The 14,869-nt window shown below is 41.1% G+C and overlaps 2 protein-coding genes across 2 annotated transcripts; one reads left to right on the forward strand and one right to left on the reverse strand.

Moving 5' to 3' along the window:
* Positions 1–118: 118 nt before the first annotated feature.
* On the reverse strand, positions 119–4,852 carry f2 (coagulation factor II (thrombin)). Its single transcript, XM_086068217.1, has 15 exons — positions 4,696–4,852; positions 4,412–4,492; positions 4,258–4,337; positions 4,156–4,180; positions 3,877–3,942; positions 3,693–3,801; positions 3,483–3,619; positions 3,074–3,367; positions 2,875–2,991; positions 2,688–2,814; positions 2,121–2,288; positions 1,871–2,044; positions 802–980; positions 648–718; positions 119–566 (listed from the first exon to the last, which is right to left on the reverse strand). The coding sequence occupies exons 1-15, from the start codon at positions 4,754–4,756 to the stop codon at positions 417–419; spliced, it is 1,839 nt and encodes a 612-aa protein (XP_085924343.1). The 5' UTR covers positions 4,757–4,852; the 3' UTR covers positions 119–416.
* Positions 4,853–6,485: 1,633 nt separating this feature from the next.
* fbxo3 (F-box protein 3) lies at positions 6,486–14,465 on the forward strand. Its single transcript, XM_086067542.1, has 12 exons — positions 6,486–6,766; positions 7,887–7,976; positions 8,306–8,469; positions 8,548–8,662; positions 8,733–8,937; positions 9,021–9,066; positions 9,143–9,227; positions 10,646–10,768; positions 10,834–10,949; positions 11,041–11,148; positions 13,647–13,726; positions 13,802–14,465. Exons 1-12 carry the CDS (start codon positions 6,681–6,683, stop codon positions 13,937–13,939), a joined length of 1,356 nt encoding a protein of 451 aa, XP_085923668.1. The 5' UTR covers positions 6,486–6,680; the 3' UTR covers positions 13,940–14,465.
* The last annotated feature ends 404 nt before the right edge of the window (positions 14,466–14,869 follow it).

Genomic DNA, 14,869 nt, shown 5'->3' on the forward strand with positions numbered 1-14,869 from the left:
AAAGGTGATTGGGATACAAGAGACAATGAGGCACTCACCTTTGAAACTAATGATCAAACCTGTCTGAGATTGATATCAAGGATCTAAAATGATGAGCGAAACAACATATGCAAAAAAATTCCGCAGACGACTAAAACTTTATTTAACAAATCATGCATAATTTGTAATACAAACTACATCTTGATAGCATTTGTTTAGCTGAGTCATGTTTGTGCTGTGATGAATGGTGGATAGGGTTGACATCGGCAAATCGGAAACAGGACTTTTATACAGTATGATTGCTGTTGGTAATTTCATTGAAATGTTAATTTTATTGTAAATATAGATGAATGTTGGAGCAGAGATTGTCGCCACATGTCCTATCAATCAAATTTCGGAACAGGACTAACTTTATTTGCTTCAATTTGCTTCACAATCTATTCATCGTCATCAGAGCTTTCAATGACTTTCCTCATCCACCTGCTCATCCTGTAAACATGCGTGAAGAATCCGTACTTCCCATCACGGTCGCAGCCTTCACCCCACGACACAATGCCAATCTGGTACCAGCGGTTTTCTGCCGGATACTGCAACAACAAGGAGACTTTCAAACTAATTTCTCAGAAATAATAGACTGAGTTGATAGATGACGATGTTGTTCCTTTCACCTTCATCACAAAGGGTCCACCGCTGTCTCCCTCGCAGGCGTCACCTCGCTCTGAGTCTTCAGGTTTATATCCTAAAAAGGAATCAGCGTAATGTTAGCGTGGCTTCTGAACCAGCAAAAGAAAAACAAACTGGAGTGGAACAAAGAAACAGTACCAGCGCAGAACATGTTGTCAGTGATCCTGATGGAAGTGGAACCTCTGCAGGTGTTCTGATCTTCGATGGGCAAATGGATTTGCTGAAGAACTGTCGGTAAAGCTCTCGCAGACGGGCTCCAGACTTCCTTTAAATTTCCCCAGCCGGTCACTCGACCTTTGAATCCTGCATTCATCAGCCTGTCGGCAATCGAAAAGTATCAGTCTACGGCAGTCGTCCCTAGCTACTTTGGACCGGGCTGCACAGTTGGAAAAAAACAAAAAAAACTTACCTTTACTTCTGGTTAACTGATTAGCCGAGGCTTAAAAAATACTTTATTTTGAAAAGTGACCGGATTCTCTCTGTTATGACGGACTCGTGACACATGTCAAAATGCTAATTATTTCGGTCACGTAGCGCTGATGCTAAATTGACAAGCTAGCAAAATGAATAAAAAAACAGATGTACAGTATTTGGACCAAGGTTATTTTAGTTAACTAAAACTAACCCCAAAAAAACTAAAATTCAAAAAACTATTTCGTTAACGAGATAAAATAAAAACGAAAATGCTTTTTAAAAAAACAAAAACTAACTGAAACTACATTTTTTGTTTACAAAACTAACTATAATTATAGCAAAAATGTCCTTTGTTTTAGTCTTTGCATGAGCTTTTGGGTATGATTTATTTTTATATTAACCGGATTAAGGACATTTGAAAGTGTGTCACACAAAAGTGATGTCATCTTGCAGCAGCCAATAGAAAAGCACCTTTAGATGACGTTGCTCCCATGGTTTTTAAATATTGCGCACAAGTAATACACACTAAAACTAATACTGAAACTAACTAAAACTAAGCAATTATGAAATAACTCAAACTAATACAACTAACAGAACCGCCCTGAAAACTAATTAAAACTAACTACATTTAAAACTCAAAACGAAATACAAACAAAAATGAAAAACTATAAAAGCCCTGATTTGGACCACAAAAAAAAAAACTTGTAGCAAAACCACCGCCTCATTGTCTTCTACCACGGGAAGGAAAACGGCCTGACAAACTACAGTATTCAGGCGTCAAACTTTGCCTCACATTTTGGCCACCTTCTTGTTGGGCAGGCAAACGGGATGGATCTGCTCTGTGAAAATGATCGGCCGCCTCATGTGTAGTAGGGCGATGTCTCTGTTCAGATTCACCCGCCAGTCGTACTTCGGGTGGACGATGATTTTGTCGATCGCCACGATCTTCTCAATGTTGCGTTCAAACCTGGAGAAGAAAAGATCTGTGACGTGTCGCCCGCAAATGGTTGCCTGGCAAGTGGCAAGGGAAGGTTTTGTCTTACTTGGCCCTGTTGTGTTTGCCAAGGCGCACCAAGATGTCATTGGTGGTGAAGTTTTTGTTCCATGGTGGGTATAGGATGCAGTGAGCGGCCGTGAGGATCCACTGGTCGCTGATGAGGCTGGCGCCGCACAGTAGCTCCTGAGGGCTTCGTTTATATAGCATCACCTGCCTGAAGGACAGATCAAATTGAGCAGGGCCGTATTTAGTCATTTAAGGGGCCCCAAGGCAAACCCGATTATGGGACCCTCCATATTTGTGCACTGCAAAGATTTTGAAGATTGTTTATCATCAACTAAAAAGCTTGAATTTGAGAAAAATTCTCCTTTTTACTGAGCTAGATAGTCCATACTCTGACAGAGATGTGACTTAACTCGTTACCTGCCATTGACGGTTATAGATGTCAAAGATCCATTTTTACTAGGCTGGCAGTGAATAGTTAATAGACATAACAAAATATACTTAACAAAGGTAACAAAATGCCGCATTTGTACTTCCAGCCTTGTTTAGTAATGTATGCAACAGGATGTGATAGTCATTCAAGTTTCTACGGAAATTCAAATCTGGTTACCATGGCGCAGAGGACACCTCGGCGTCGGTGCCCCCAACGATGCGCTGTTGTTGATATGATTCCAGCAGCTGCTTCTCATTAGCATCCTCCTTGTCCTGCTTTTCGAACAGGGGCCGCTCTCCACACACTGCAACACAGCGAGCTCAGGCGCATCCATTTCTCCACCAGATATGAACTAAGGGCTTACCAATCTCCCCTTGCCCAAAGGTCCGAGGGTTAAAAAATGCCTTCCTTGCAGGTCCGTGGACAGAGCGCTCGCGGCCGTCAGTCTCTGGCGGCGACTCATAGTTAATCAGCTCTTCTTCTGCATTTGGAAAGACACACACATCAGAGCGCCCATTGGCGTGTTGTACTGGTTGACGTGGTACCACTGTTGTCATATTTACCACACAGCTGGAGGTCGCAGTAATCCATTGTCACATTCCCAGATATCCGAACATAGCACCATGGGCCCTCTGGGTCGCTGTCTGGGTTACGACACTTGTTGCCCTCAAGACTGACTTCGGGTAAGAAGTCCTTGCCCTGGCACAGCTTCTTGACTTCCGGCAGGGACCATTGCAAGCAGGTGTGGCCCCGTAGGGTGACGACCAGGTCGCCTGTGTAGTCTATGCCATTTTCCAGAAAACAGTCATTCGACCTTTTTGGTGCAGGGGCCACAGTTGGGGGTACAAAGGTTTGACCTTGAAGAAAGAAACATTACATGATACAGCATCTGTAACACTTTGTAACTTTCGAGCAGAGGTGTCCAAATGTATTGCTGCGTAAAGTCATCTTGAGTTGGTTATCAAGACTTGCCACATATTGGAACACTGCAGCTCTCCTTCGGCACCAGTGGGTCCTGAGTGAAACACCAGGGTCCTTCATCTCGTCCATCTGGGTTCCGACAGTAGTTCTCCTTTAGGATGCTGCCCGGTTCTGAAGCGTTGAATTCCCTGCAGAGAGACATGGTTTCTTAAATACATGCCACCATTTGTGTTTGCGTGCCTCCCTCGATGGAGCTGATACCTTATTATGGGATGCGGGAAGCCCCGATTCCATCTTTGACAGAGTCTACCAGATTTAGTGATGTAGACGTTTCCTTCATAGTTGAGTCCTTTGCCGGAAACACATTGACCTGAGCGGGGGGGAAATACACAAACTGAAGTATGTTTTGATCACATCAACCACGCTTCCTTATTTTTGCGTTTACCTGATATACAATCTTTGACCAAGTCGATGTTGGACTGTGTTCGTACCAGTGTTGTTCCTTTGCAGTCTGTAGAGGGACACATTTGCACAGTTTGTGTGCTTGTGTGAGTTCAGCTGCTCTGGACTTTGTTCGTGTTTGATTAAACTTCTCGCCGAGTCAAAGAACTTGAATCGAATGTAACTTGTTCTCGTTAGTGAGCCGTGCTCGCTTCTTCCTGTTGTTTTTGAGAACGTAGGACAGCCAAGCTAAACTAGATGCTAAATGCGACAGTGTACTCACCCAGATATTTCTGCCAGAAGTCTTCCTGAAAAAAAATCCCAAATTGTAGTTAAACTCAGAGTAGCGCTCATAGTCACCAAGTCAAAATGAGTGTACTCGTACTGTTTTGTCTGGCTGTTCAAACACTTCTCTGGCCTCTTCATGGTCGCAAATTTCCTCCACACATTCTCTCTCCAGGTTTCCTGAGTACAACAGCGAAACACTGACCCACGTCGACTGGGTTTGGTTTTTTCATCTTGGGGAGCAGGTTGTTTACCTGGTTTCACCTCCTCGAACAGCTGGTTGGCTCGTCGCATTCGGATCAGAACCTCTGAAGCTTGTTCGCTGTCGATAAAAACTACACAAACAAATTTAAATGTACGTGCCTTTAAGAACTCGAACTGAGGTTCTAATGAGAAGTGTTAGTTTTTTTGGGAAGTGCTAATTTGACCTTCTTGGTCTTGAGTCAGGGTTCATGAAATCACTGGCGTACGTGATGTAAAAGCATTCTGACATTTTCACTTCACTACCGGTACCAAAGAAAGTACAAGGATCAAATACCATGTTCTGTCAGACAGCCTTGCAGCAGGAACAGAAGTAGAACAGCCGCTGGTCCCACCATGATCTATACGTCCACGCAGAATGTCCAAACCAAATCCACTAGATTTCTGGTTAAGTCTCTTTGTAGACTCCGTGTCATCTGGTGGGCGGGAATATTGACTGCAAGGTCAAAGTGTGATTTCGTTTGATGAGGCACACTTTTTTTTACTCGAGTTTATCCTGCTCCTTAGACCAGGTCTAATATTATTATTGATGTGTTATTTGAATGCCTGCTTGTGTTCTGCTTGACTGGATATGTTGTCTGGATCTGGATACATTCATCTGAATGTGATTTGATTCTCTGGATATACTGTTTAGTGGGATTTGTAGATGTGCATTGAGATTATCAAGAAATGTATATGCTAAAATGACAGACATTCTACATAATGATCTTCAACCTGCATCAGTGACCATTTTGAACTTTCTTACGCGAGTTCTTTAAATGTGCCAACGGTATGCATACTCTGCTTTGGAAGCCTTCCTTCTGTTCCTGTCTTTTATTTCCCAGGAAGTTGCCAGGTACATAATCTAGAAAATGTATAAAGATCGGTGAAAATAAGAGATAAAGTTGTAGGTCTGTAGTCTCTCTTGAACCTTAAAAACTTTATCTGGAGTGTCCCATCAGCACACATAAGAGCAAATATTGACAGAAAGAGGTGAGCATACTGTGAGCAAAAGGCTGGACTTCACAGCATTCATGTGGTTTATGTGAGCGCTCAAAACCACTAAGTACATCTCCCAGCATGAACATTTGGCATATCGCTCCAATTAGACTCAAAATGATAGAGGAATCTCTTCAGTGACCCAGGATTTATCATATATCCAAAAGCATGGTGAAATTATTATCCTCACAGCCGAGGAGATTGGGGTTCTAATATTCCTCTTGCAACCCAATAGCGTGCTTTTTGGGGTAACTTATAGTATGTGAATGGTTATTTTGCTATTGGTTGACCTATCCAGGAGTACTCTTGTCAGTTATGAGCCAATTGAGCTTTTTTTGTATTTAGTTACTGAGTTCACAAAATTTGCCTATGTGCACATGTTGTTTTGATAGCATAAAAGTCAAGCTAGCTTGGTTTGAAAAACATCATGCAGGTATATGTTTCAATTTTCATGTTATTTTTTAGCTAATGTAGCTTTAAAAAGAAACTCAGTTCACAATGTTAGCAAAGATATGGGAACAAGTTGTTTTGATGTCATGAAAGTCAAGCTAATGGCCAGCACTTGGTTAAAAAAAACAAAAAACAACTTGCAGTGTGAATGTGGTATAAGTTCATAAAAGAGGAAAACTATTTTGTGTGCAGTTTTGTTTTCATTGTTCGAGCAATTTTAAAAAATGGGTATGATTGACTGTAAATCTTTTTATTTTTGTACTTTGTAGAGTGTACTTTTCTACTTTTATTTAAGTGCAGCGGGTGTTTATTCCATATATATATATATATATATATATATATATATTCCAGTTTTTCAGAATATTTTTTTTCTGTTTCTCTGAATATTTTTCCTTGTTTTTTTTCTTCTTCCAAAAATACGTAGTTTTTGAAAGAATATACAAAAGAAAGCAAATACCAAAAAGTTTCCTAAAACGGGGGGGAAATCAATTAAACGAAGAAATAAAATACTGACACCCACTTCCGTACTTCTGCAATCCGGTACTACTTTTACTTTTTTTTTTTATTACTTTTTTTCTTCTTCTTTTTTTGTGTTTACATCTGTTATATTGGAACCGAAGGGAAATTGACGCTCTCTAACAAGGGGATTATCTTTTCTAATGGCTAGCGAACCCTGCTTTCACCACCTGCCATCATAAGCTCCAGACGGCAGACACGTCTGTCGTCGTTTGTTTTTCTAAGTGTTTCTATCGTCCGTATGGGGGCGACATAGTACTTTTAAAATCGTTTCAAACAGTTGACTGAGGGTGGAGAAGAAGTCAAAGCTTGTCAACAATGGCGACCGAGTTTCGGATGGAGTTGCTCCCTTCGGACCCGTTGCTGCACATATTGTCCTTCCTTGACTTTAGAGACTTGATCCAGTGAGTATGTTATACTGAGCCGTTCTTACGGCTACCGACCATACGACTCGTCTGAGACGTTTATCGCCGAAAACAAGTAAAGTGGCTGGATGGCGCTAAGACGGCTAACAACAACAACAGTTAGCATTTTGACAGCCAAGTAATTGAAACAACAACGATAATACTGTAGTTGATAAACAGAATATTTGTGGCTTATTACAAGAAACAGTAAACACTGAAGATACGACAAAGTGCTAATGCTTTAAAGTTAGTAGAAAAGACGAACATGGCGTTTGATTACTTTAGCCACCTACATTATAGCTACCTATCAAGAGCTTACAAAAGTATACACTACTTGTGCTTATATAAACGTTTCACCTTGAGTAAGAAAGTGCTGACCGAAATAAGATTTTAGGAGGAGTGTAGAAAATAGAGTGCATTTTTGGAGTTGACAACATTGATGGGGGATGTCTTGCTTTTCCCCAATCGAGAAAAAGACGGTAGCCTTATGTATCTTACTGCATACTGACTTACAAAACAGCATGTTTACACGGACTCGAGCTGATTTTAAATAGCCTACCACCACTTCTTAGAACGTCCCTGAAAGTGGTCAATGATATACATAGCCATTGTTGTGCTTTCAATCATTTTTTTGAACAAAGAATACACAGAAGAAGCATAGACAATCTTCTATGGCCCACACCTGACGGACCGTCAGTCAACACGTAACCAGCCTAACCTGAGCCGACAACAGCCAACTCTCCACTCTTATTTGCTGATGTGCACGTCACTCACTAGGCTAGGCCTGACCTTTTCAAGCCACACACACTCAAAGTCACAGGTACTACGATGTGGAATGTGAACAAAAATAATACTTACACCTCATTTGCACATATTGTATTATGTGTTGGTGTTGTTTAATAATGTAACATCAGTTTGTGTCTAATTAGTAATAATCGGAAGAACACCGGTTATAAAAGTATTTGACACTGCAGCCGTACTCTGAAGCAAACAAATTACAGATATCTGAAAATATTTCTTAAGTACAGTCATGAAGTCTATATTTTGTTACTTTTCACCACTGCCTACTATTAAATAAAGCAAATGCAATTGTGTGTTTGTGTGTATGCTCGGTTTGCAGCGTCAGTTCCACCAATAGGAGGCTGAATGAGTTGTCCAAACACAATCCCTTGTGGAGGTCGCTGTGCTCCAAATACTGGCTGATCACAGAGTAAGTCACTCATGGTTGTAGGAATGGGCAATGCTGCCTTTAAATGAAATCACAATTTATTTTATTTTTATTTATTTTATTTTTATTTTATTGAATTTATTTCTCACAGAAATCCAATTTAAAGTGACAAAAGGAATACATGTATCAAGACAATTTTTCATATTTTTTTTCCCCTTTCTGGGATTTGTTTTATTTTTCCTAATACTGAATAATCTTTTAAAGTTTTCATTGCAACATTTTTTTCCCCACAGCATTAACTTGCATCAATAAAAAAATAATACGAACAGCCCTACTTGGCTGTTGTTGATGAATTTTGCTTTGATGTTTAGCGATGAGCGACTGCATAGTGGCCAGTCCTGGTTCAACCTCTTCAAGGAGTACTACGCGGACCTGGGCCGATACATCCAGTACTACTCGGTGCTGAAGAGAGCCTGGGAACAGCTGACCAGTTTCCTGCGGCAAAGATGTCCACGCATGATCGCGTCACTTAAAGGTGACGTCATGAGAACATCTCATCGCAGCCTCTTGTCTTGTTTCTTAATGTTTGCTTTCCGTCCATTTGGGTGTCTAGAAGGTGCCAAGGAGACCGAGCTGGCCAGCATCGAGGCTCAGATCGGCTGCCGCCTACCAGACGACTATCGTTGCTCGTACCGCATCCACAATGGCCAGATGCTCGTCATCCCCGGGTCAGTATGTTGGCGCCTGTCTCTGCGCGTCTCCGCATGCGCGTCCTCATGCATTTGCATCCACATGTAGGCTGATGGGTAGCATGTCGCTGTCCAATCACTATCGCTCGGAGGTACTGCTGGACGTGGAGACGGCGGCTGGGGGGTTCCAGCAGCGGAAGGGGATGCGACGCTGCCTTCCGCTCACCTTCTGCTTCCACACGGGCCTCAGCCAATACATGGCCCTGGAGCACACGGAAGGCCGCCGCATGTTTGAGAGCTTCTATCTTTGCCCGGTTTGTACATGTCATGCCAGAAAACCCCGGGGGTGGCACACGCCTCACTGAGGCTCGCGTGATTTTCACTTTCTCTCTTCCAGGATCAGACAGCTCAGGATCCCTCAGTCGTCAACATGTTCATCACAGGTGGGTTTCTTGCTACGCTTGCTCGCATGTTGACATGCGGGATTGTCAAAAAGTAGACAAATGTGTATGTGTTAAGGTTCCTCCTTTTTGGAGTGGTTCACCACCTACGTGAACAACGTGGTTACAGGAGAGTATCCCATCATCCGAGATCAGATTTTCAGGTACCTGATTTTTTGCTATTTGGGTGGGGGTGCGAGTGTTGGAACGCGGCCAGCAGGAAAAGGGCGCTGATGCGTAAAACCCGGAAGTCTGAAGTCTGTGGCATCTACCCCATTCTCAATGTGTGAGACCATTTGAGTACTGTTTTATGACTACAAACTCCCTCTAGTGGCATGTTAAAGAATTACTGGCTGAGTACAGTTCAGTTCAGTTGTAATTAACGTTTAAGTTGAATACATGTCTAATGAATATTTATAAAGTAATGAAGAAATAATTAGTGTTCTATTTTTTATTTTATTGTGTATGATGATTCAATTATGTACAATGCTCCCTCGTTATAACGCGGTTCACTTTTCGCGGTCTCGCTATTCTGCGGATTTTTTTAGTGCAATTTTGCATGCTTTTTTTTTTTTTTTTTTACAATAAAGTATCTATTTTATAACATTTATGAAGGTTTGAAGATTGAAAATGTAAATGCCTTGATGAGAAAAGTGTATAAACCGTGTGGTGAGAGGTTTTAGAGCCTTAAAACATTTATAGTAAATGTAAAACATAAAGCTAACTACTTTGCAGATTTCATTTATTGCAGGAATTTTTTTGGAACCTAACCCCAGCGGAAAAAGAGGGAACACTGTAATTAGAAATATTTGGTTTATTATATTTTTGTTTTATTAGTTACAAAAATAAACTCGCAATTTAACAAGAAATAACATGTAAAATCATTTATGCTTATTTTAATTAAATTTAATTGAACAATTATTCAATAAAAATATGTATTTAGTAATATTTATTTAAAATAAACCAAATAAGCTAATGTTTAATTAAATGAAAAAAAATAAATTACTCTAACAGGCATTTTTATTAGCCACTTTAAGAAGTATATAGCTAAATTATTTATTTACGATAAATTGATCAACCATTTATTTAATCAGTATTATAACTAAAATAAAGTTTTATCAATAAAAATAAACTATTTACATTTGCTGCTTAATGTATAAAAAAAAACTTGTAATCTAATTTAGCAACTTTTAAAATAAAGTAATCAGTACAGTACTACTTTTAAAAGAGTAATCTCATTACATTTCCAAAGTAGCAGGGATTGCGCTCAAAGGGACATGTCCTGCAAGAAGGAGCACTTTTATTTTCACATATGCAAAGAAAATATTTTATTTGATTTTTTATGTGGAAGTTGATACAAGTTTATGCTGGGTAGAAACAGAAAAAAATGACCAAAAACTAAAATTTATTTATTAAATACATTTAATTGAATATTTTTTTAATTAAATGTATTCATTAAAATGTATTTATCTATTAAAATATATATCGTCTAAAAGACAGCTGCTTAAAACTCCACGTTGTTGTGTGGCTTGACTGTAATTCAATAACCACCATCAAGCGATTGTGATGTCACTTCCTGCAGGTACGTGCATGATAAAAGCTGCGTGACCACCACCGGGGATATCACCGTTTCCGTTTCCACCTCCTTCTTGCCTGAGCTCTCCTCCGTCCACCCGCCGCGCTTTTTCTTCACTTACCGCATCAGGTAGTATTTACCCGTTTGCGCTCGCCGGCTTCGGCGCCGCTTAACGAGCCAAATGTGCCGTGCAGGATCGAGATGGCGAGCGGCGCGCCGCCCGAGGTGGCCTGCCAGCTGGACAGCCGCTACTGGAAAATCACCACGTCCGACGGCAACGTGGAGGAGGTGCAAGGCCCCGGCGTGGTCGGTACGCTGCTCGTGTCACATGACTTGCCGCCGGCTTGACTCTGATTGGATAAGATGAGCGATAAAGTGCGTGTGTGTGAATGTGAGAGCAGGAGAGTTTCCTGTGATGACGCCTGGAAAAGTTCACGAGTATGCCAGCTGCACGACCTTCTCCACGCCTTCAGAGTACATGGAGGGACACTACACCTTCCACAGACTTGGTAATTAATTTCAAGGATCTTATACCTCTCACATGCACTACTGAAATGCTCTCACATTTTAATAAAACCCTCATACACTACGATTTGATTTGACTGATTCAAATTGTCCGCTCATGGAAACTACTGATATGCTCTCTCACTCACTCACTACTTTGCTCACATACACTACTGAAACAGTTTTTTACTCACACAAATGAAACACTAACACATTTAAACACTCTCAGGCATGATTTGTTTCTCTCTCACATAACTGAAACAGTCTCACACTACTGAAATTGGTGTTCACTCGCATTATAAACACCCATGGTCACACGACTAAAACGCAAACAAGCACACACTACTGAAACACTCACATGCACTACTGAAATATCCTCAAATAATACTGAAACACTACTGAATTGTTTCACTCACACACAAACTACTGAAATGCTCTCATACAGTACTCACACACTCTCACTACTGAAGCACCCGCTTACATTGTTTTCACTTATACTACTGAAACACTCAGGCCTGTTTTTTTTCTCTCACAACTGAAAGACACACTACTGAAATACTCACATCTTCTCATGCGTAATACTGTAACACTACAGAATTGTTTCACTAACACACAAACTACTGAAATGCTCTCCAGGGATGTGATTTTTCCGCTAATTCGCGGAATTCCGCTTTTTTTATCTCCAAAAATAAAATGTTACAATTTTTTAAGTGGTAAAAAATCCGATTTCGTCTCTCGACAGCATTCCATTTTAGTGTTTCCGTAACTGAAATGAAACGGATCTTGCGATTGGCTGAAGTCTCCGTGTTGACCAATAAACGCGCTTGTTATAAAGGCATAGGCGTATGCCATTGTTTGTTGACCAATAAACGCGCTTGTTATAAAGGCATAGGAGTATGCCATTGTTCATTTCTCAGACGTTTTTGCCGGGTGTTTTTAAAGAAAGATGTCCGTGATCGAACGCAAAGATGCTCCGCGAGTTAAGGAAATTGACAAGATCGTAAAAAACAAGTTTCGATGGGACTGGTTAGAGAAGGATATATCTACAAATGTTGGAAAGAAGACTGTGACGAATTTGTTCAGTGACTTTATTCGGAAGATCGATCGTGCCGGGAAAGCGCTTTGCATTTGGTGCCATGATACCATTGACTATGGTGGGAGAGGTTTCAAAGCTCTTGAAAGTCACGCAAAGAGCAAAAAACACGTGAAAGAATCAGTCAAGAACAACATTATTCCATCGCTGGAAGTTTCGGTGCCCAAACGAAAACTCCAAAACTTTACGGCCTCCATCCCTTATTGACATCACAATCGGAAGCGGTAATAGAGAGACGTGATCCACCCCAACAATCTGCACCAGTTGCTGACAGAGTCGTGAATTTTGAGGTCGGTGGTAAACGTTTCAAATTAATCGAAATCAAATTTTCGAAAATATTATAACGTAATAAAAATGGCCATAAATATTTAACATGGTTAATCATTGACACAAACTCAAATGAATGCTGCATGTTTGCACTTTTCAGGTTTCAATATGTTGACTGTCTTGATGTATGCAGTTACAAAGATGATCTTAGTCAATCATGCATTCGACGAATGCATGATTGTGTTTTTACCAGAGCTTGCTGCATGAGGTATTTTATGTTTTTGTTATGCATTATATATTAAATTAAGAATGATTGATTAAATGATTTATTGCATGGTAAATATATATGATGATATTCTCAGTGATAGTTTTTAAAAGCAAAGGCAGTCCAATGTTTTTGAATGTGACTGATTTTGAGTTGACTAAAACTGCAATTTTACATGGGATAGTTCAATATACATTGAAAATGTATGCTGTTTTGTCTGTTTCTTTGTCATCTGAGTGCATTGAAAGTACTTAAAAACACGGAAAACCCATGAGCTCTGGACCTAGCTGAGTGCCCGCGGCCCCCAGACCCCCGGCTAAATTTTCAGATAATTTCACTTTGGTCAAATCACATCCCTGGCTCTCACAGTACTCACAAATTCTCACATTACTGAAACAATCTCATAATTTTTTCCCCCTCACACTACTGAAACACTCTCATAGGCTACTCAAGTACTAGTGAAGCACACTCGTACTACTGAAACACATGACATTTCTATTTCGCACAACTGAAACAATCTCACACGCATGAATTGATTTTCACTCACAAACACACACTACTGAAACACACAGACATGACTGAAATGCTCTCATACATACTACTGAAAGGCTCTTACTCTACCGAATTGTTTCTCACTCAATCAAAATGCTATTACTCTTTATTTTTTTGCCGAGACTATTGAAACTGTCTTGCACACAGTACTGAAACACACACACACAACAGAATTTTTTTTGCTAACACACACCACTAAAATGCTACGTGTACCTGACTGAAACATGTAGCGTATTTCTGTACTGGATTTCAAAAGAACTTCAGTTTGCCATTGAGTCCATTATTATTATTATTTTTATGTTTGTGTATTTCCTGTCTTGTTTCAGACAACAAGGAAGTGTTCAACGTGGCAATCCCTCGCTTCCAGATGGTGTGTCCACCATTCCGAGAGCCCACGCTGCGAACGGTGAGTTGACAGGAAGTGACACAGAGACAGGAAATTGGTCATTCACAAAAGTGATCGGTCCCCTTCCTCGGTCAGGAGTCGAGCGATTACGCGTCAGACTTGAGCGGCCGCGGCGGGAGCGACTGTGGCGACGGAGATGAAGACAACTACAACCGTCTGAGGGCGATCGACATGGCCGCCCTGGAGGGGGCGTGGTGCCCCCGACACATCTGATGTATGCGGTGAGACGCCGCCGTGGAAACCAGGCGGATGACAGTCTGTCATTTTTTGGTTGGTGGGGGATTGTGGGGGAAGCCATTTGGGACGTTGTGGCCTCGCAGCTTGTCTCGTCCGCATAACACAACAGCGCCGGTTTGTCTTTGTAAGGATTTTGAGGTGAGGCCTCACTTGCGAACTCTTCAGCTGCCATCAGCCGGAACAGAATTCCTCTGGTATTTTTTTTTCGGGGGGGGCTTTAGTTTGATATTAGTCTTTTATTGCAGATAGGGGATATTGTAAACAATGTGGTTTTAGTTTCAAGTCGCAGAACAAATATTGCACTCGATCACTTCCTGTGGTGGCTTAAAAGATCACGCCGTCGCTTGTAGTTACTTTTGTTAGCGAGAAGCGCAGCGAGATCATTGCAGATTTCTTGCCGTTTCTATGGTAACGTGACATCGCTTTCATGTGATTGCAGGCTTTGGTTTTTGTTTGTGATAATGTGAAAATAAATCATATCTTCATCGCTGCATCACGTCAACACTCCTGCCAGCTCTGCCATATTTGATCGACTGACTTGACACACTCGCGTTCATTTCGGCACATCAATCACAAGGAAGGAGGAAAATGAAAGTACAAACGGGTCCGAACTGGTGAGTGCTCAAGGGTCGCGTTTGATGTTTAAAAAAAAAAAAATGGATGGGCCAGTGTGGCGCGTTTGACTCCAGACTTTCTTGCTTACAAGTGCATGGATATGAATGGAATCCTCCCACGGGAATGCAAAAACAGTCTCTCAAAGTTGGACATAGGTCTGAATGGTCATCTACAGTATATGTGCCCAGTGACTGGGTAGCGACCAGTCCAGGGCTTATCACATCTCTCACCCTATTTCCAGCTAGAGTCTGACCAGCTCATTCGTGACCGTAATGAAGATTTGTGTGAAAG

This window comes from Leptonotus elevatus, chromosome 2, assembly GCF_054856555.1.
Source record: "Leptonotus elevatus isolate MCC_2025b chromosome 2, RoL_Lele_1.0, whole genome shotgun sequence".
In the NCBI taxonomy this organism is placed as follows: Eukaryota; Metazoa; Chordata; class Actinopteri; order Syngnathiformes; family Syngnathidae; genus Leptonotus; species Leptonotus elevatus.